The sequence below is a fragment of the Electrona antarctica genome, assembly GCF_951216825.1.
Source record: "Electrona antarctica genome assembly, chromosome: 8".
In the NCBI taxonomy this organism is placed as follows: Eukaryota; Metazoa; Chordata; class Actinopteri; order Myctophiformes; family Myctophidae; genus Electrona; species Electrona antarctica.
In genome coordinates, this window is record NC_136789.1 from 14026640 (window position 1) to 14047765 (window position 21126).

Sequence of the window (21126 nt, forward strand, 5' to 3'; positions counted from 1 at the left end):
ATTTATTTTTGCACCGGCCTGCACCGGGCCATTATTTGGTTACAGTTCCTGTCGAGCATGTTTTTTACTGCAAAATTATACGGTATGGTGAACATATATTGCAGGCATAGTCTTTTGACTTAAGAGAGAGTGCATCACCACCCCAGGTGCAGCCACTATGATGCGCGGGCCGACCCGTAGCGCACAGGTCCCGTGGATTGAACCGTGGGGCGGGCGGACGGATATCCTAGATTCCGATGCAATATTAATTGCGGGGCAGCCGAGGCAGGTCAACCTATTCTGTCTGAATCTGTCACTCCCTTTCTCCTCCTCTCCTGTCTCTCTCTCCTCCTGGCTGGAATCATCGGATGTTGCGCTCAATGTGTTGCTAACCTATTTTATCAATTAACCTGTACACAGCTCAGCTGTGCACAGCCTAATTGATAAAAATAACAGCTGCGTCTAATATCCCCACTGTAGTTATGTCAACTTTATCTGTGAATGTGCCATAGGACAGTGTAGTGTCTACACAGTCCCCGCCCCCTTTATACGTGTGTTGTACAGTAGATTTGTATGTGGAGTTTTCATGTTCTCCCCGTGTGTCCCCTAGTATAATTTAGGGTAGGTACGCTCACAAAAACATGCAGTAATCCTGTTCTCTAAAATACCCTGGTCAGCCGGGGCGTCTTGATGGGGGGGAAAGGAATTAGTTGGAATAACGTGTTCCTTCCACGTCCATGTGTTTGCCTATTGTGACATACCCAGAATTGGGACGCTAGGGTTGAAGTGGTTATGAGATGAGATACACTTTATTAATCTCCAAGGTTACAGCAGCATGGAGTAAAATAATAAATAAAACGAAAACAACACAAACAATATACTCAACAACACTCATAAATCCTTCTCAAACATACACGCACATACTCACAACCCCGACCCTGCACATCACCACACACAAACGTGCTCACACGCGAGCAAACCGAGTTTATAGTTTATACAATTATCCATCATCTGTCTCAAATTTGCACACACATTATTTGAGTGAAGTTGCTTTCTTTACTGCGCATGCCATTGCATTACCATGGTTTGGTATGGAAGCTTAGCTTTGGGGAGACTCGCCAGTTGTCAGCCAGTTAGTGCGCTGAGTCTGATCATAGCATGAGAGGAAGGATAGCTCTTCTGCTCTGTTCTGTTCTTGTATTATTGACTCCTACTCTGGCAGACTGGCAGTGGCACATAATCATTCACACATCATGGACTACCGGGGTGTACACTACAGAACAATAGCAGATTAAGGACAGCTGTTGTAAATGTTTCATAGGCTATAGAATAATATTGTCCACATGCCTCTGACACACATGTTCATTAGGGGTATAACGATACATTTTAACAGTGATACGATACGTATCACGATACATGGTTAACGATACGATAGATGCACGATATTGGTTAATTCTGGCGATACGATTCAATGATTTAAAGATGAAGTGCCACATTTTTTGTATTTTTCCAGTTTTTATGTGTCTATGAGGTGACAGTACTTCATTAGACACCCTGGAGTCATTTTTATGAGCAATGGTGTATTAACTTTGTATTTAGGGTTTCTTCCTGGAGACTGAACCCTTGACAGTCAACGGGCCAATGAAATAAACAATAATAGTGACACCACATTATCAGCCCCTCCCCTAACCCCTCCCCCTTTTTTCATACAACTACAGCTGTGGTTGCGGCTTCAGTTCAGGTGGATCACCACCCATCACCACCCACCAGGCAAACCAGGAATACTTAATGACCTGGTGGGCGTGCCCACATAAAAACAACATTTTAACAAATACTGTAATAATATAGTTACAACTACATTAAGTTAAATCTCTCTCAAATGTTAAGAAACAGCTTTTTTTTTGTGACGCATGTTTGTGTAGCCTCCTGTAATAAGGTGTTGAGGGCATGAACCCCAGTCATCTCTATCTTTTGTTAAGCAATGAGCGATTAATCACCGTGGCTCTAAACAGACATTTGCATGCATCTACATTCTTGTATCTATTTATTTTATTACATAAGCTCCTTGTGGGTTGTAAGGACCCGCTTTCAAATCCAACTGTGCATGTCTCCACCTGTCTTTGCCCTAGGTTTGCTGTTTCTCTACACTCCTCTCTCAATAAAGCATAAAATACAACAACAATGAAATTATCTTAGAGGAAAAGAAAAAAGTTGTTCCTGCAAACTTGAAGGAAGAATAAAAAGTTGGTATGGGGCACTCTAAGTATATCGCACACACACACGCACACACGCACACTCGCACGCGCGCACACGCACACGCACACGCACACATACGCATACGCGCACACACACACACACACACACACACACACACACACACACACACACACACACACACACACACACACACACAGTCACACACACACACACACACACACACACACACACACACACACACACACACTCACACACACTCACGTAGCTTGTTATCAGCACCCCACAGGCAGTCTGCTCCCTTCCACACTCACACACACCTTGGGCAAAGTCACTCTGTTTAGTGTATGTGCACGTGTACTGTATGTGTATGTGTGTTGTTCCCTAGAGAGAGTGCACGGTGCACCAGCCCACTCTGTAATCTTGCAGGGAAATAGACAATTCCAGCAGTCCCTACCTTCTTCTTTAAACATCTCAGAATAGTATTACATTATATGATAATATGGCTGGATTATAACATGCAGTACAAGCATTTTTTTTCTTAGAAGGTTAGGGCTTTAAAATGCTGCTAATTTATAGGCAAGGCACGTTTATGTGTAGAGTACATTTACAATAACAAGGCACTTCAAAAAACATTACATAAAACATGAACTATTAAGACATCAAGACACAAAGTAATTTCAATACAATGAAAAAAGTAAAAAATAATGATTAGAGAATCTCAATAATAGGCAGCGGAAAACAGTTTTTATTTAAAAGAACTGAGAGTTGCAGCAGAACTGTCGTTTTCTGGGAGTTTGTTCCAGATATGTGGTGCATAAAAACTCTAAACCTGAAACATTCAATGCTTTATGAACCAACGGTAGTATTTTGAACTACTGTTTGACAGTCATGGAGTCAATGTACAGTATACACTAATGATCCACTTTCTTGGTAGATTAGTAGCGACTGTGGCTCAAGAGGTAGAGCAGGTCGTCCAATGATCCATGGGTCGGCGGTTCGAATCCCGGCTCCTCCTGTCTACATGTCGAAGTGTCCTTGGGCAAGACACTGAACCCCAAATTGCTCCCGATGTGCTGGTTGGTACCTTGCATGGCTTCCGCCGCAATCGGTGTATGAATGTGTGTGTGAATGGGTGAATGTAATGCACAATCTATGTAAAGCGCCTTGGATAAAGGCGCTATATAAAAATGCACCATTTAAAAATGCACCATTCTACTCGAGAGGCAGCAGCGTTCTGAATCAACTGCAGATCAATTTAGTAAGATACCTTTACAGTGCGTCTACTGAAGATGAATGCATGGACATGTTTTTCTTATGTTATGTTTAACTTTCTTATATACTGTAAGTACAAGTGCAAATGTAACTAAAAGTTGTTCAAATTAATTATTATTATATATTTTTTAACCTTTGTTTTTTTATCCTGGGGAGGTTGCTGAGCTTGAATGCTCTTTTTCCACAATGCCTTGCTTCACACTCACACATTAAAACCTGGGAGCTGACCAGTACAACCACAGTCTAATACTGTTGTACTGGGAGCTGACCAGTACAACCACAGTCTAATACTGTTGTACTGGGAGCTGCCCAGTACAACCACAGTCTAATACTGTTGTACTGGGAGCTGCCCAGTACAACCACAGTCTAATACTGTTGTACTGGGAGCTGCCCGGTACAACCACAGTCTAATACTGTTGTACTGGGAGCTGCCCGGTACAACCACAGTCTAATACTGTTGTACTGGGAGCTGCCCGGTACAACCACAGTCTAATACTGTTGTACTGGGAGCTGCCCGGTACAACCACAGTCTAATACTGTTGTACTGGGAGCTGCCCGGTACAACCACAGTCTAATACTGTTGTACTGGGAGCTGCCCGGTACAACCACAGTCTAATACTGTTGTACTGGGAGCTGCCCGGTACAACCACAGTCTAATACTGTTGTACTGGGAGCTGACCAGTACAACCACAGTCTAATACTGTTGTACTGGGAGCTGCCCGGTACAACCACAGTATTATACTGTTGGCCATTGAGCAGCTCCACTGGAGCTGTTGGGGGTTCAATGCCTTGCTCAAGGGCACGGTAAGCGGTGGCCATTCACTTCCCCACCCAGATGTTTTTCTGCCAGGTCTGTGGGATCGAACCGGGAACCTTTTGGTCCCAAATGCGCTCATCTAAAATGTAGGCCATCGCTGCTTATTGTGTTCTTGTAAGCTTCAAGGAATAACTGTTCCCTTTTCTTTTTCCTCCATTTTGTAGGAGAAACCTGACCAAGCTGTCCCTCATCTTCAGCCACATGCTTGCTGAAATCAAGGCTATCTTCCCTGGAGGACACTTCCAGGGGGACAACTTCAGGATCACCAAAGCCGACGCAGCTGACTTCTGGAGAAGATTCTTTGGAGAAAAGTATGCATGGCTCAATTCATCAGTTAACCAATCTCTCCATTATTTGTTGTGAAGTCTGCTGTCTGAAGCAAACAGTTTTCATACAGATCATTGGATAACAACCGACAATGACATTTACTCTGTCTAGTAATAAATACACCTTTTGTGTGTTTGACTAATAGTATATAAGTTGTTACTGTAATTTACTTAGTATCAAATTAGATTCCAACTATTGAATTATTTGCACAACTCTCTTAACACAAAGAATCCCTCGTACAGCAGTATTGGCTTGTACAGTGTAAGGGCAGAACCATTTTGGTTGTGATAAGCAGCCTTTTTGTACGTGCACCGTGCTTTAACATACATGATGTAGCACCATCAGCAGGCCTGGAATTTCATCATTTTAGGGGCAAGGCCACTTGGCATTTAGTGTTGTCCTTTGCCTAGGTCGACTCCCTTTAGCCCAGAAAGAGCAGTGAGATTCAGAAGCTGGAGTAATTAAATTTGACATGCTCTTTGACTAACAGTTGCATAATAAGAGAGTGAGAGAGAGAGATTTCTTGAGTGATTGTTTAGTGAAGGAAGTGGCCTGTGTGACACTGACAGTATGGTCCACAGAGCCCAGTATTCCCTCAATAGGAAAAAAGTTCACCACATACTGTATTTCGAATTGAGTGAAGATACAGTATAACATAGTCAGGCTTGTTCAAAAATAGAAAAAGACAAACAAATTTGTATTTTTCTTTAATCATGACAACAACAACATTTGGCAATTGGCCTCAGCTTAACCCATTAAAACCGGGAAATCATCTGTGTCATTTTAGATTTCAGTGTTACTGGCTATACAAAAATTGCAGATGTACAAGCTCACACCGTGCCACTTTGTGCCGCGCTGCAAGCTTGTAGGATACATCTGCTATTTTTGTGTGTAAGTGCAGCTGCTGACAGAGATCAGACCGGGTTCATCTAGCTATGAATGACTGTCGTACACCCTACCCGAGCAAATTAAACTCCCAACAATAGATGTTCCATCCATACAAGATGTGCCCCTCGCTTCCGCTAGATAACTGTCACTTCTGCTCGGCCCGTGACCATGCTCTGCGCTGCTCACAACCACTCCCCAAACTAATCTACTGTAAATTATTACAAACCTCAGCAGCTTCCTGCGGTCAGCGGGAAGGAACCGTGCTTGTCATCACTCCTGAGTGAAATGTTAATAGCGATTCGTTCTATTGTGAAAAGACCATGCAGCCTTGCACAGGAAGAGCCTTCCCTAATACATTTGAGCACAGTCACAGAGACACAGAATAGGCTTGTTCAATTGCAGATTTTGCCCAATCAGCAGTTAAAAAAGTTTCAAGTTGTACGCTGTGACCAGTTCTTACTATCATTTATTTTTTTAAATCATATCAGATTACTTAATAAGGAGCTCTTTATAGCCACGGCGAAAAGAAACAGGATGTGTGTGCGTGTGCGTGTGTGGGTCTCAGTAAAGTGAAGATACAGTGATGCAACACTGGCCATGTGAAGTTAATCTACAAAGTCAAGTGCATATTAAAGTCGTGGTCAGCCATGCGTTGGACCACAGAGCCATGTTGCCATTAGCAGTGGAGTGGAGTTTTGACAGCCTTTTGCTGATAGTGTCATGTAGGACTTTGACATTCAGCACGTTTGTAATGTTCTCGTTACATCTTTTCAATGCATCTTTAGGCTCACATTATGCAGTTAGGAAGCGTTACTGTAGTACGTGTGCAGCATCCTTTTAGTTTTTATGGTCGCTCTTGCCTTGCGGTCAGTTTGCCCCTCTCTCCCTTTCTCCCCCCTGGCCTCCGTCTTTGTCTCTGTCTCAGTGTTGATTTCGTCGACTGAAACTATGACGACAAATTTTCGTCGACTACCTTTTTTCACTGACGAAAGATAATTCTATTCAAAAGACTATGACTAAAACTAAATCAAAATTAGCTGTCAAAATCAAACACTGCTCTGTCTCTCTCTCTCTCTCTCTCTCTCTCTTTCAAACATGTCTTCACAGTCACATTGCTGCCTAGTCTTCTAGTTCTTACTGGTGTAGCGCCAGGGTTAGGTGCACTGTGCATGGAACAACTTGTTACATCATTAAATGTTCATGTTACTCATACCAGTGATTCTCTTTTAATAGCAGAGGCCCACGCTTTGATATGCATTAGGCCACACTCCCCCGTTTGATATGACTTCTGTTTGGTTCCTTCACTTACTATAAGCCACCCTCCCCCCCGCCACCCCACACACACACACACACACACACACACACACACACACACACACACACACACACACACACACACACACACACACACACACACACACACACACCAAGGGCGTCTGGGGACCCCACTTTGGGAATCAGTGACTTGTAAAAGTGTGGATTTGTTATGACATAAACAATTTTTTGTCCTTACAGGTCTATAGTGCCATGGAAAGTGTTCCGACAGTGCCTTCATGAAGTGCATCTCATCAGCTCAGGCTTGGAAGCCATGGCTCTCAAATCCACCATTGATCTCACCTGCAACGACTACATATCTGTGTTCGAGTTTGACATCTTCACAAGGCTCTTCCAGGTTTGTCAACAACACTCTGTCACTACTCGCTGGTGCAGGTTGTCTAGGGTTCATGTGGTTAAGACTGAATGTCTGATGCTGCTAGGGCTGCAACTATCCATTATTTTATTAGCAATTATTCTATTGAATACTTTTCTATTATACGAATACGAATAATGAAGAAGGAGAAAAAATAATAATATATATTTTTTTTATATACATCAACAAATCAAACTTGTTAGAGGTGTGGGTTGTCTAGTTACGGGTGTAATTATAAAGATGTCTGGGGATGTTTTTGGCAAAATAAGTGTTAATTGATTATTGTATTTTGATTATTGATCAACCCCAATATACTGTAGTTCCGGTGTTCTCAATGCAACTCATTTGTTTGATTGATTGGAGTTCTGCATTTTCCACCAATTCTACTGTGTGCCTTCTTTGCCCTCCTCTTCCTAGGCTAGGGTTTACATCCCACCGTGCACACATGCTCATAAACACGCACGCACGCACGCACGCACGCACGCACGCACGCACGCACGCACGCACGCACGCACGCACGCACGCACGCACGCACGCACGCACACACACACACACACACACACACACACACACACACACACTTCAAAGACTACAGTAGGCGTGCTCAACTCAAAGCGTTTCAGGGTCAAACCCAGTGCAGATTCTTGACAACATGAACAACAAAGGAACCGTCAGCACTCGCGAACAAAGTTACAAGCAATCTTTAATGTGCCACCGCAGCAATCAGACACCAACCTACGCATCACATGTATGTTCGTTTGGGATTGCTGCTGCTGTGGCGCATTAAAGCAGTTTTTACTTTGTTCGCGAGTGCTAATGGTTCCTTTGTCTCACACACGCACACACCCGCACACACAGACACACAAACGCACACGCCTGTGAGTTTGTTTTGCGACTTTTGCGAACTTTGCATTGACTTAGGCTACATTCTTTCTAACTCTAACCATCTGAAACTGCTGTAAAAATCTAAATGGGGACACCATTGACTATTGAATAGTCCCTACCAACATTTCTATGCGATCTTAAAATATATCGTCTAATTCTATCTCATCAGATTCATCAGTGTAGGGATGGCTAGTGTGCATTGTGCATATTAAATGATGTTCATACAGTATCAGTATGTCAAGTTTTCTTTGCCTATATCGGGGCGACTGCTGAGATCATCCTCTGAAATGTGTTCCCTCTACAAAGGGTTATAAATGACTGCTTCTCAAAGGTCGTTAGAGCACAGCTGGATGGGCTGAGCATGTGGCAGATTGTCAGCGTGCAGCTTTTTAATTGCTTTCCAGTGTAAACATGCCTCTGATGCACGTCTACTAGCAGACGGCTGGGGTTTGCATTTGGACGACGTCGTATTAGTTAAAGGTAGAGTACGTGATATGTTTGGGTTAAAACAAAAAGGGTTTGTTTTTGTTAAAATGGTTAAAGCACTCTATTCTGATAATTCATTATAGAGTGTTTGTTCAGTAACGGCGTATCTCATTGTCTCTCCAGCTCTTCAATAAACTGAAACATAGGTTTACAGGTGGGTTGCCAATTTCAGCCAATCAGGAGAGAGAACCTAATTGTATAGCCTTCCAGTTCCAATTTTGTGTGCTCGCTTCTTTGTGTCTTCACTTTCAATTTCACTTAATTGATAATTCTGTATCCCGCATGAGTTCTATCTGCTGATTGGATGAAATTGGAATCCTGACTTCCTGAAAATTGAATTTTCTGTTTACTAAAGGACTGGACAAACACCCGGGCCTATAGCAATGATTACTATCAGAATATAGAACTTTTTTTTTTTTTTTTAGAATTACGTTTTAGGACAGTAGACTGACAGGACATGGGGAGAGAGAGATGGGGAGTGACAATATATATATTATTATTTATATTTTAATGCAAACGTTTTTAACTAAAAAGAAAACCTGCAAATCTTTGCTTCTGGGGGTCCCTGGCACAACATTCTTTTAGATGGGGGTCAGCGACCAAATCCATCCAGATTGTAGTACTGTAACTCCTGTAGTAACTCTGATGACCCGCTGTTGAAGACCCTATAGCTGCCCCAGACTGATTGTGTTTCATTAATCAATATCAGGAGAATCCTGTTACCAGTAGCAGGACAGAGACAGCCTGGCGTCCCTATTTGTGGCATGTGAAATTTCCCAGGACATTCTCAAAAAAAGCGGGAAAATAGTCAATCTTCGAGCTCACAATGTATATCACAGCGCGAGCCTGTAGATCGGCTAAGTGTACAGTAGGGCTTAAAGTGGGGGCAGTGAAGAGAAGAGAGTCTGCACACAGGTTTGCTCCAATGGTGTTCTTTTATTGAAACACCATAATAATATACACAACGTTTCGACCGCAGGCGGCCTTCATCAGGTGATAAGTGTTAGTATGTGACAACCTCCCTTTTAACTAGGTCGTCACGTCACGTGACTGATGTTGACTGGGTAGGTAATTTACAAACACCAATGACAATACATATGACAATAAATATTCATATGACATGAAGTATGAATAACCACCACCAATAGTACAACAGTTTCAAAACAAAAAACAGTTTCAAGAGAACTTGTTGGTTTTTAGTTTGTTGCAGACTGATTTAATATTTTGTGGGGGCAACCCTAAGGCTTTATTTGTATTTGGGGCTTCCTGTCCATGTCATATATCACTGTGCCATTTTTATTAGCTTCAGCAAACACCATGCAGGCAGCAGTAGAACAGTGGCAGATGGACACTGAGGGTTTCATATCCGAAAGAAGTAGCTAGTGGAGGGGGGTGCAATTACTGCACCGGCCGGCCCATATGCTGAGGCTGCACAATATGGACAAAATACCTCCATAATTATGCCAAATATCTCAATACCGATACCGACATCGTTGCTGTCGGGCTGAAACCTCTTATCTCCATATTTTAGCTTTTAGTGTTCTAACGTAAATGAACGCCCTACTGAGCCTACTACAGCGTCACACAAAAGTATCAAAAGGAGCAGATCTAACGAGCTCGAAAAAAGCGCTTCGAGCTTGTAGATCTGCTACCTTTTAATTTAAATCCTGAAAAGTAACAGTTTTGGACATGAGGTTTCCAACCGACAGACTAGACGATGTACAATATGACTATGGCTTCACGCTTGCTGTGTGTAGCATATTATAGGTCCTTAACACTTGAATATTTAGTCTGACATTTAGAACTGATCTGGTGGAATCCCTGATAGTGTTGCTGTCTTGAGAAAACTGTGACTTCACGTAATGGAAAAAAGAACCTGTGTTCTAATGTAGAGTTATTATTTGTATTTCGTCACAATCTCTTGTTAATGCTTTCCATTGGTTCAATATTCATAAAACCCACCACAGACACGCTTAACTAACACTTAACCACTTTGACATTAACTTTCAAAATGTTTCCAAAATGATGAAAAGAGCACATCTACAAGCTTGTACTGTACAATTAGACCGGCTACATTTGCTACTTTTTCGCGACACTCTCTGCGACGAAGCGGGCTGCTAATTTACAAAAAAGAAACATGGAGATACAAAGTGACTTAGTGATGTGTTGTTGTCTTGAGGATGGCATGCTACACATTGTAAGAAACATGGAGATACAAAGTGACTTAGTGATGTGTTGTTGTCTTGAGGATGGCATGCTACACATTGTAAGAAACATGGAGATACAAAGTGACTTAGTGATGTGTTGTTGTCTTGAGGATGGCATGCTACACATTGTAAGAAACATGGAGATACAAAGTGACTTAGTGATGTGTTGTTGTCTTGAGGATGGCATGCTACACATTGTAAGCATAACTTCACACACCAATGTGCTCAAACTGCTCATTATGGTGAGCACTACAGTATGCTGCTCAGGCTGTGTTACTGGTCCACATTTCTCACTGTGTTTGTACAGTAACATGACACACACACACACACACACACACACACACACACACACACACACACACACACACACACACATTTGAATACTTTTATTTGGATCTACAACAAACAGTAGCATAACAGATCCAAACATTTTTGAGGAGGGTTTCAAATGAAGGCATAACCAGACACCATATGCAGTATGATTAACTCACAGTAATATGAAATGCAATGATTATAGTCTAGCACCAGTCAACAGTATATGAAAATGTAATAGTCCACTCAATGATAGACAAAGCATCGCCTCTTCCAAATAGAGAGGCTGCCGATCACTGCAGAGACTGAGCAATATTTGGCCAGTCTTTTTGCAGCGATCTTCTGCAGTCCTCCAAGTTGCAATCCACGGAGCACAAGTCTGTGGACATGCCCCAGACTTCCAAACACGAGCACACACACACACACACACACACACACACACACACACACACACACACACACACACACACACACACACACACACACACACACACACACACACACACACACACAATAGCCATGTCGTATCATTTGATTTATGTGCCAGGGAAACCATTTAGGCTCCAACAGTGACCTTTCCCGATCTCTATAAAACATCATAGAAAATCAAATGTGTGCTGCTGCTGATGCATTGTTTTTGTTAACACCTGCCGTACCTCTGATGAAACTCATTGATTTATAGTCTAAAAACCGAAAGGGCTATTATAGAGACCTTTGGAAAAAGGTTCTTTAACCTCAATAAACCCGGGAAAGCATCTGTGTCATGTTGTTATATTTGCGTTGGCTATTAAAGAGACTAGAATTTTGCCGCCCTTCGGGTGGCTCATCCTAGAGTTACGTTGCAGTACACACTCACTCTCTCACACTCTCACACACACACACGCACACGCACACACACACACACACACACACACACAGGTTACTTTGAATCCGTGGTGGGACTGGGAAATAAATAATGCGCGGAAGAACTTGGCATCGGGTGTGTGTGTTAGAGCTCTTCACGGGTCCAAAAAAATGGTTCCGAAATCCGAAATTAGTCTGTGACATGTTACCGTTTCCGCCCCGTTCCGAAAATATTTTGAAATAGTTAAACCGAACCCGAATGGGTCCGTGACAATTTCGTCCGATTCCGACCCGTTCCGAGATTTCTTTCAAATTGCGGCGCCGAGTCCGACCAAAATCTGATTATTCCGAGAGACACAGGAGAGTTGTCATGGTTGCTTTAACCTTCTTATATTAATTAGATTTGAGCTTTGCTAGTTTGCTTTCACCTCGTTGAGGAACACTGTTGGGATCCGTGGTCGTGATATAAAGTATAATTGCACGCCGGTGTTTTCATTCAAATCAGCGCAAGGCAAAACCATGCGCTGCTGAACCTAAATCAGCATAATCATCACACGTAACACAGCCGTTCGTGTCGCTGCAACACTAACCTGATCCTAGGTCAGCCTAAATGATCACACTTTAAACAGAACTTTTTTCCACGTTTTTCTCCTCCGCAGCGGTGCGGAGCGACATTGAGGGGTCGGAAATAACGCGTGTGTCACTGTGAAGGCCGTAGACTACAATGCGCCATTGAAGGCCCCATGAAGTGAACGGAGTTGGCGTAACTCGGCAAAGTGGTGACGATTTTGACGTAGGCTGGTGGTCTTGCGCAAGAATGTGTTCTTTCATAAAAATGGGTATTGTACTGTAAATATGACAGTTGCATGGATGCAAAGTAGTGGTTGATGTCTGGACAGGCATGCTGTTGGTGTTGTGCATGGTGAGATGTGTGCAAATGGTGTGGTTTGGTAGGAGAAGGCAGACAAAGGATGGGGTGTGCGCTGGCTATTAGTGTGGCAGGATATACAAGCTTTACTGCTATTTTTGAACATTTTAGAAAAATCGAATCAAATCGAATGACAAAAATGTTAACCTCCAATTAAACCTTTCAGACTTATTTAAGTAGACCTGAGTTGGCTCTACAAGAAATCTTGAAGATTTTGGCTAATATTCCCCCCAGTCCCCAGAATATGTACGCGGGGGTTCATGTGGTTAATCCTTTAAAGAAAGGCCTTTAGCTCTCCTTTCGGTCCCTCAGGATAATACCGGTAACAGTAATCCTGAATGCATTTCTATAGGACTTGTCCAAAAATAGTTTAGTGCTTTTACAGAGCACAATAAACAATGAAATGACACAATGAATCCTTATTCAGCCTGTGATGGATCTGGGCTGCGGTATATCTTTATTGTTTGACTTATCGGGCTGAGGTCCTGTTTAAATGCCTTTAGATTAATGCACTCCAGAACTCACCCGTCTTGTAAGCACAAGCACAGGAAACGGCATTGATTGTGCTTAAAAATTTCACTAAATCTTCTTTAACAATAACACGCACGCACACCCACACCCACACTTTTGTATTAGTGTACTATTATTATTATTTTGCCATGTTCAACCCTATCCATAATGCTGAAAATAGCCGATCTAAAAGCTCACAGCACCCCTGGCCTGAACACCACTAAACCTAGCCTCATCCTCATCCTGTTGTGTCAACGGATTACTGGCCCATGTGGCTCCAAGATGTGTGTGTGGGTGGAGAGAGAGAGAGACATTTTAAAACAATGTTTTAATTTAGCACAAACTTTGCAGTAGTACGAAGTACGATCCGTGTCACCACAGGCTTCTAGAGTTTGAGAGTCGTCTTCTCAAAACATTTCGATGTGAAGATTCAGGACAAAATACAATACAAATAAAAACAATACGCGTTGGGCACTGGCCTACTTGGAAGGATGCAAGTTGGAAATGCAAGCCCCACCCAGTTATTATGTCTGTTTTATGCCCATATATGGAGTTCTTTGTCACGCATTCCCAAATATGGAGTCTATGCAGATGTCAGAACAATCATTGTGATGTCAGAACAGGCCAGCTCCATATATGGAGATATAAGGGTGATCAGGTCCAGAGCCTGGGCAGAGGCTTTTGTGCTGGTTCTGGACAACCGGCTAATCGACGGACTCGACACCGGGCACTGCACTCCCTGTGGGGGTCTGGAACGCGTGTGTCAAATTTTAATATACCAGTAAGACGCCCTAAAGGGCAAGGTTGCGAATAATAATACAAAATAAACAATTACAATTGTATGATTGAACGTGAACCTGGAATCCCGGGGTAAAAAGAAGCCAAATAAAGCAACTGTTTTTTGCTAAGTCCAACTCGACTTGAAGGAGTGTGTGTGTGGTGTTCTCTGCCCGTAGCTTCCCGTCTCTGTACACAGCCCTGTGTAAATACGTCCAATCATTCTGTTAAAACCCATTGCTGTGGCTGATGACACTGTGGATGCAGTGATTCATACACAGTAAAAATCCTCAGTGTTGATTCTGTAGCCTACAAATGAAACCAGTCATTTGTAACTCTGAGAGGGTACAAATGGAACCAAATGGATCCAGAAAGGGTCCTTTTGCTTCCACTTGTACAGTGGTGTGAAGTAAACCATTTACAGAGAGAGAGAGAGAGAGAGAGAGAGAGAGAGAGAGAGAGGTATTTGTACTTTACTTGAAATTTCCAATACTTTTACTTCTACTCCACTACATCTCAGATTCCAAATATTGTACCTTTACTCCACTACATTTATTTGAAAACTTTAGTCATTAGTTACTTTGTGGATTTGGATTATTATTACAAAACATATACGTTAACCACTTCAACCCTATATACATTTCGGCCAAATGAAAATAGCCGATCTAGAAGCTCACAATGCATTGCATAGCGACGCATTGTGACTATTTTTATGCATTTGATACATTTGAAAACTTGTGAAATGGCACATTCTGCATAATGTCGTAATTTTACTTTTGTACTTTAAGTATATATTTTTGATATCAATACTTTTGTAGCCTACTTTTACTTAAGTCATCTTTTTATTCCAGACTTTTACTTGTAACAGAGTATTTCTACATTGCAGTAGGCCTCACGATACGATACTTTCACTTAAGTAAAGAATTTGTGTACTTTTTCCACGACTGCACTTGTACCCTCTCAGGATTGCAGAGTGTAAGGAATCCGTCCAGGTTTAGCCTGTGTGGTCATTGAGGGCTGTTCCCAGTTCCCTCAACATCATGGAGGTTGACTCACTGGTTAGGAATCCTGCTAGGTGGCTAGGGACAGATCACAGGGATCACATGCACTTGATTATTACTGGGTGAACAAAGGCGCGAAAGCGCTGTAAAAACTGTAGGGCCGCAACTGTTTTCGTAACTATTTTCTTATAGCGATTATTCTATCGATTACTTTTTCGATTAATCGAATAATCTGGAGTCATGTGTTTTATATATATATATATATATACAGTATTTTTTTTTTTTTCTTTGCGATCTTTTTAATATATCAACGAAAAGTTTTTTATAATCGACTACAGTAGATCGTTTAGTCTACTTATAACCACTTAAGCACTGGCCTATTTCATGAGATACAGTCTGTGATGCTCCAGTGTCTGTCTGATAATGTCCCGGTCCTGAGAGGCACCGGACCAGCGGTGGAACTCCTTTTTTTCTTTCCCAAATGTGTCATCGACAACTGATGTCATAGATTAGTTGTTCCCAAACCTTTTAGCCCGTGAGAAATATGGCGTCTCCCCGGCCAGGACCCAAACTAGTGAAAACAGCAGATCTACAAGCTCACAACGTGCCGCGGCGCATGTGCATCTTGAGATTCACATGATTCGTTTTGTAATTAGTAAGATTTTTTTGCAAATCTTTGAATATATATTTTAACTTTTACAACTCAAATCTTTGCTTCTGGGGGTCCCTGGCACAAAGTATATTGAGATGGGGGTCCGCAGCCAAATACATATAATTTTGGTGGTCCTTGACATGAAGAAGTTTGAGACCCACTGGGGTAGGACGCCTACTGGTTGGCATGTAGCCCTGCCCATTTACTATTATACATCTACACTGGGTCTTTCCACCAGAGTAATATGCAAGTGGCGGTGTGCTCAGTGATCACCCCATGGTTGTGTGATAAGGTTTGACAATTATGGAGCGAAGAGACCTGGATGGAATAATGGCCGTGGGCTTTTATTGTGAAGAGAACAGAAACTATAGTCAGGAATGAGTCAGAAAGGATGTCTGATGACTATTTTGAGCATCAGCAGGCTTGTTTCCTGTCAAGGTTCAGGGTGACCAGCTAGTTATTAAACCCACAGTTAGGCAGCCCGGACGGTTACCTCAACCGTCTGGGCACCTAGGCTGCTAAGCCACCCTGACGGCGTGCTGCGGGTTCGACTCCCAGTCCATGTGTCACTCCCCTTCTCTCTCCCCATTCTTCCTGTTTCTCTCTACTGTCTACTATCAATAAAAGCCCCTAAAATCTTTAAAAAAAAACACAGGTTGTTATGGATCTCTTTAACTGTCACTCCACCAGAGGGTTGTTATGCAAGGTTGTTATTATCCTGCTTATTACACTACGTAATTAATACATTAATAAATTGAGCCAAAAGTAACAACAAAACTAAGTATTTCCTTGCTTACGGTAAGGAAAGTATTCCGTAAGTGTTGCACCTTCAGCGCAACACGTTCGCCTCGGAAAATAAGGAAGTGTTGATCAAATAGAATATGTTTTTGGTCTATTTCTCGCTTCAAATGTTTTCAAAAACTTTCTTGAGATCAAAGTTTAGTTGTAAATGACAGTGTGTTTCAGTGTTTGTTTACATGGCATAAAATGTGGCTTTGATCAGTCAGATCATTTGGCTTTGAGGCTTTGATCAGCCAGAGGTCTTTTATTTAGAGCTGATCAGTCATAACACACCGCTGAAATCAGCGATTGACCAATCAGAATCAAGCATTCAACCAAGCCATGTAATAAACACCAACAAATTAATGAAAACCAGAATTAACAAAACATTTTAGTTAACTGAAATAAAATGTCAAAAATGAGGCTTCACAAAAATATTAGTTTTTGTCAGAAAACATTTGATGGTTTAGAGTTAGACGAGTATCTTCACACCTTCACATCCTTTACTAATCCATTACAATAAAAATCTAAACCTAGAAACTAAACTAAACTAGCAAATCCAGCTTAAAAAACAATTTAAAACTACACAGAAATTGAAAACAAGGTCAAAACAAAAAAACAAAATACTACTGAACATTTGAAACCTATAATAAGCTTGCTTGCTCCACTAGCCCATGGAGCCCAGAAGATATGACAACCATGCAGCCTCAAACCAGCCATTAGTTTCAGGTCATCTCTCCCGTTGTTAACAACATCCTTCAGATAGAAAAAAAGTGATTGAGTCACTGAAAACAGTGTCTCCACCAATGTGTTGACATTGTTTTCAACATACATACTGTAATAACTTTTGGCTGTTAGTAATAACTAACGGACAAAATTAATATTAGATTCATACCAGTGGTTCTCACTTTTTCACGTCAAGGACCCTCAACATGATGTGTATTTGGCTCAAAAATAGCAGAACTACAAGCTCGAGCTTGTATATCTGCTATTTTTGAATAGCCAAAGTATAAGTCTATGGGTAAAGTGGTTAAAATGATTGTGATGCTATATTAACTAATCTAGCCAATCTACAAGCGCTGCAATTCCTTGTGAGCTCGTAGATCGGCTATTCTCTACAGGGATTGCACAATGGTTGTTCTGAATGTTGTATTGTTATGGGATGACTATAGTTTGGGTTCATGGTTGAGAATTGCAGACCATTTCAGTCCAAAATTACTACTTTTGAATTTGTGCTTTGTACTCAAGTTTGTCACTGTTTACATCTAACATAACAAACACTCCTTTGCTTAGTAAAACTGTTATTCCCGTAGTGGGCAACATGGCATTTGTCCCATCTTTAGCTGGTCGGTAGACACACCCATTTGATGTGGAAGTGAATGTTGGCTCACAGTTACTTCCAGATCAAATGAGTGTTTGCCAGACTACTAACACAAATAGCGGTCACCCAAAAACCAACCAGATCTAAATAGAGACACAGCCACCCACACAACAAGCCAACCGCTTCCCAAACCCTTGCAAGTCCAAGTATCACATGCTAGCTTAATTAACTTAAAACCCCGTTCACCTATTTATTATAGCTTAAAATAGTGAATTTATAGGACCGTTTAATCTCTTTCACAGTTAGCTACGGTGTCTTTTAGCAGCTACAGCAAAATGAGGCTCCATAGAGGAGTTCTCCTCCAGATCAGAGCTGCATTTGAAGTCACTTCATTCCACTATAATAAGATTCTACTGCCTTATGGTTAAGTTAAATCAGGGGGTCTCAACGTTTTTGGCCGGGGACCCCCGGAAATGCTTTGGCAATGTCTCGGGACCCCCGCCCCGCCCTCTCCCGACCCCCAATATAAATTGACTGCTACAATAACCTTAAACCATTTTGGGCGGGAACCCCTTTTGGTGTTTTAAGCATTGTTATAATTTAGCTATTGAAAAATAGCAGATCTACAAGCTCATAGCGCGCCACCGAGTGGCGCGCTATGAGCTTGTAGGTCTGCTATTTTTGAAAAATCGTGAAAATAAAATTAAAAAAAAACTTTATTTTTTTTTATTTTTTTTGAAAATAATTTGGGGACCCCCTAAAATAATTTGGCGACCCCCCGAGGGGTCGCGACCCACGGGTTGAGAACCCCTGAGTTAAATCACTTAAGCCGCATATACTTGGGCACACACCAATAGACCGATCTACAGTACAAGCTCACAACATGTCACGATTGTGACCTTTGTAGATGTCTCTCTCTTTTCCCCTTTTAAAATTAAAGATTTATATTTTTCTTTGCCCAATACCAAGAAGACAACACCAGGGTTGATGTGGTTAATCTGGTTGTCTTGGAGACTATGTAGAATTTAAAAAGAAGTGGATTTCTTCACAAATTAATTGTTTGTTTTTAGACTTGCTGGCAAGAATTATTCCTCAATAAACAAATATCCCTCATCATATCCCTCATCATGGCCACTCAGATATTTCAATGATTATCATGACTTTTCTGAGTATATGTACAGTTCGACTAGTGAAGCTCAGTGTCAGTGATGCTTATTGACTTTGGGCTTGTTTGTTTGTTTGTTTGTTCTGTAAAGTCAGTTGTAAATATTGTTAGTTGCAGGTTGCGTTTTTTGGGAGCTTGTTTCTAAAGTGTAGTTGCTTTTATTTGGGCTTGCTGCCTAAGTGTTATCATGTCAAGGACGCCCAAATGAATATGTAATTTTCTGCGTATTGATATTCCCATCTGAAAACATTTTGTGCCATGGACCCCCATACCAGATTTGTGTTGTTAAAATGTTTCAAAAATATTTCAAATTTTTCACTTTTTTCACAAGAGTTGTTTGAAAATACCAGATCTACAAGCTCACAACTGACATCTGCTTTTTGCTGTGTGCATTTTGCAGCCCTGGGGGTCGATTCTGAGGAACTGGAACTTCCTGGCAGTGACTCACCCAGGCTACATGGCCTTCCTGACCTATGATGAGGTCAAAGCCAGACTGCACAAGTATATCAACAAGCCTGGCAGGTAAGCCATCACCCACTGTAGGGTTGTGCCAAGTACCAGACATTCAAATAAGAGACACACCCTTATTTCCAAGAAAAATGGGACGGGACTGGAAGAAAAAGGCAAAATTTCACTGTATGCAATTTACAATTTAGACATTTAGCTGACTCTCTTAATCCAGAGAGATTTACAGTAAGCAAGAATAACACAAGGTAATACATCAAATGCATAGAAATAGTCATCTACGATCATAAGTAAACCAAGAACATTGAAACTATAATACTAGGATGCCAGATCAACCTGCTGGCATCCGTCTACATACCATGCTATCTAAATGCTGTGTACATCGTTGCTGTCTGGCAGAAACCTCCATATTTTAACTTTGTGTGTTTTTTATCGAAAATCAAAGCCCTATTTGATCATACTACAGCGTCACACAAAAGCATCGAAAATAGCAGCTCCGCAAGTTACTTTTTCTGTTTTTAAAAGTAACAGTTTTGGGCCTATGAGGTTTCCACGTTATGTCATTCTTTTGCATATTATATTAACCACTTGAGCATTAGACTATTTTTTGGCAAAGGGATTTGTGGTAAAAAAGAAAAAAAGAAAAGGTCCAATTAAGTACAGAGATGATTCAGGCCCAGTTTCTAGCCTAAGAAGGCTTAAGTGGTTAACAAACTTTACTATAGTATACGTGCAGTATGAACTGTTTGAACCCAAACATCATAAGGAACAAAGTCAGTTCAATAAGGAACAATTCCGTATTTCAAGGGACGGTTGTCAACCCTTGGATCACCATGTATAGGTCTGTATGTGCAGAGGTATTCGGTTCTATTGATTTTACGAACCTGCTGCTGCTTTATTGCATGGCACACTTCTATTGACCCTGTACCAGGGCTGGCTATATTTCAGCGTTTGTTTGTTTACCCAAGCCTAATAAGACGGTCCTCCGCTGGCCGTGTGCTTTTTCTTTCATGTTATCTAGAAGTGAAGCCACAATCTGGTTCTAGGATGCCTTGCCTCATGTGTTATGCTCTAACGAACCCCACTTGTCAATGCAGACAGAATCGTAAATATTTATAAGCCTTCGCTGAACATCAACATTGGCAACATTCACAGTATGGCAACCAAACAAATAGTTCACAGGCACATGTTCTAAAAAATGTAGATTATAAATATCCCTCTGTTTAGCCTGAGTTGTCCATGGGTGTCGCTCAGCGGAAATAGCAGATCTATGATATGAGCTTGTACAGTAGACCGGCTATTTTGGTGTGTGACACCCGTGCACAATTAAGTATAAAGGGCCATTCACACCAAGTACTATAACTCTAACTAAGACTCACCTGTTCAGACTCCACTTGCCGTAGCACTTTCCCTATAGCCTTGACGGCCTACATGCAGACTTATGCAAAGGTTAAAATGAAATTTAGATACCGTAGCATGTAGACATACTGTACTGTAGTGTACTGTAGACCCATGGCATCCTATAGTTTATAGTCTATATATTATACTATTTAGACTCTAGGTTCTTGGTTTACCTATGATCCTATAACCTTGTGTTTACCTTT

The 21126-nt window shown here is 41.5% G+C and overlaps 1 protein-coding gene across 3 annotated transcripts in view; it reads left to right on the forward strand.

The window, feature by feature from the left end:
* The window catches only part of cblb (Cbl proto-oncogene B, E3 ubiquitin protein ligase), a 79714-nt gene that overhangs the window by 20692 nt on the left and 37896 nt on the right, over window positions 1–21126 (forward strand). For all 3 annotated transcript variants that reach the window (XM_079508156.1, XM_079508155.1, XM_079508157.1), the window contains exons 4-6: window positions 4450–4596; window positions 7016–7172; window positions 19458–19579. In XM_079508156.1, the coding sequence (XP_079364282.1) occupies window positions 4450–4596; window positions 7016–7172; window positions 19458–19579 (426 nt within the window). The remainder of the gene's footprint in view (window positions 1–4449; window positions 4597–7015; window positions 7173–19457; window positions 19580–21126) is intronic.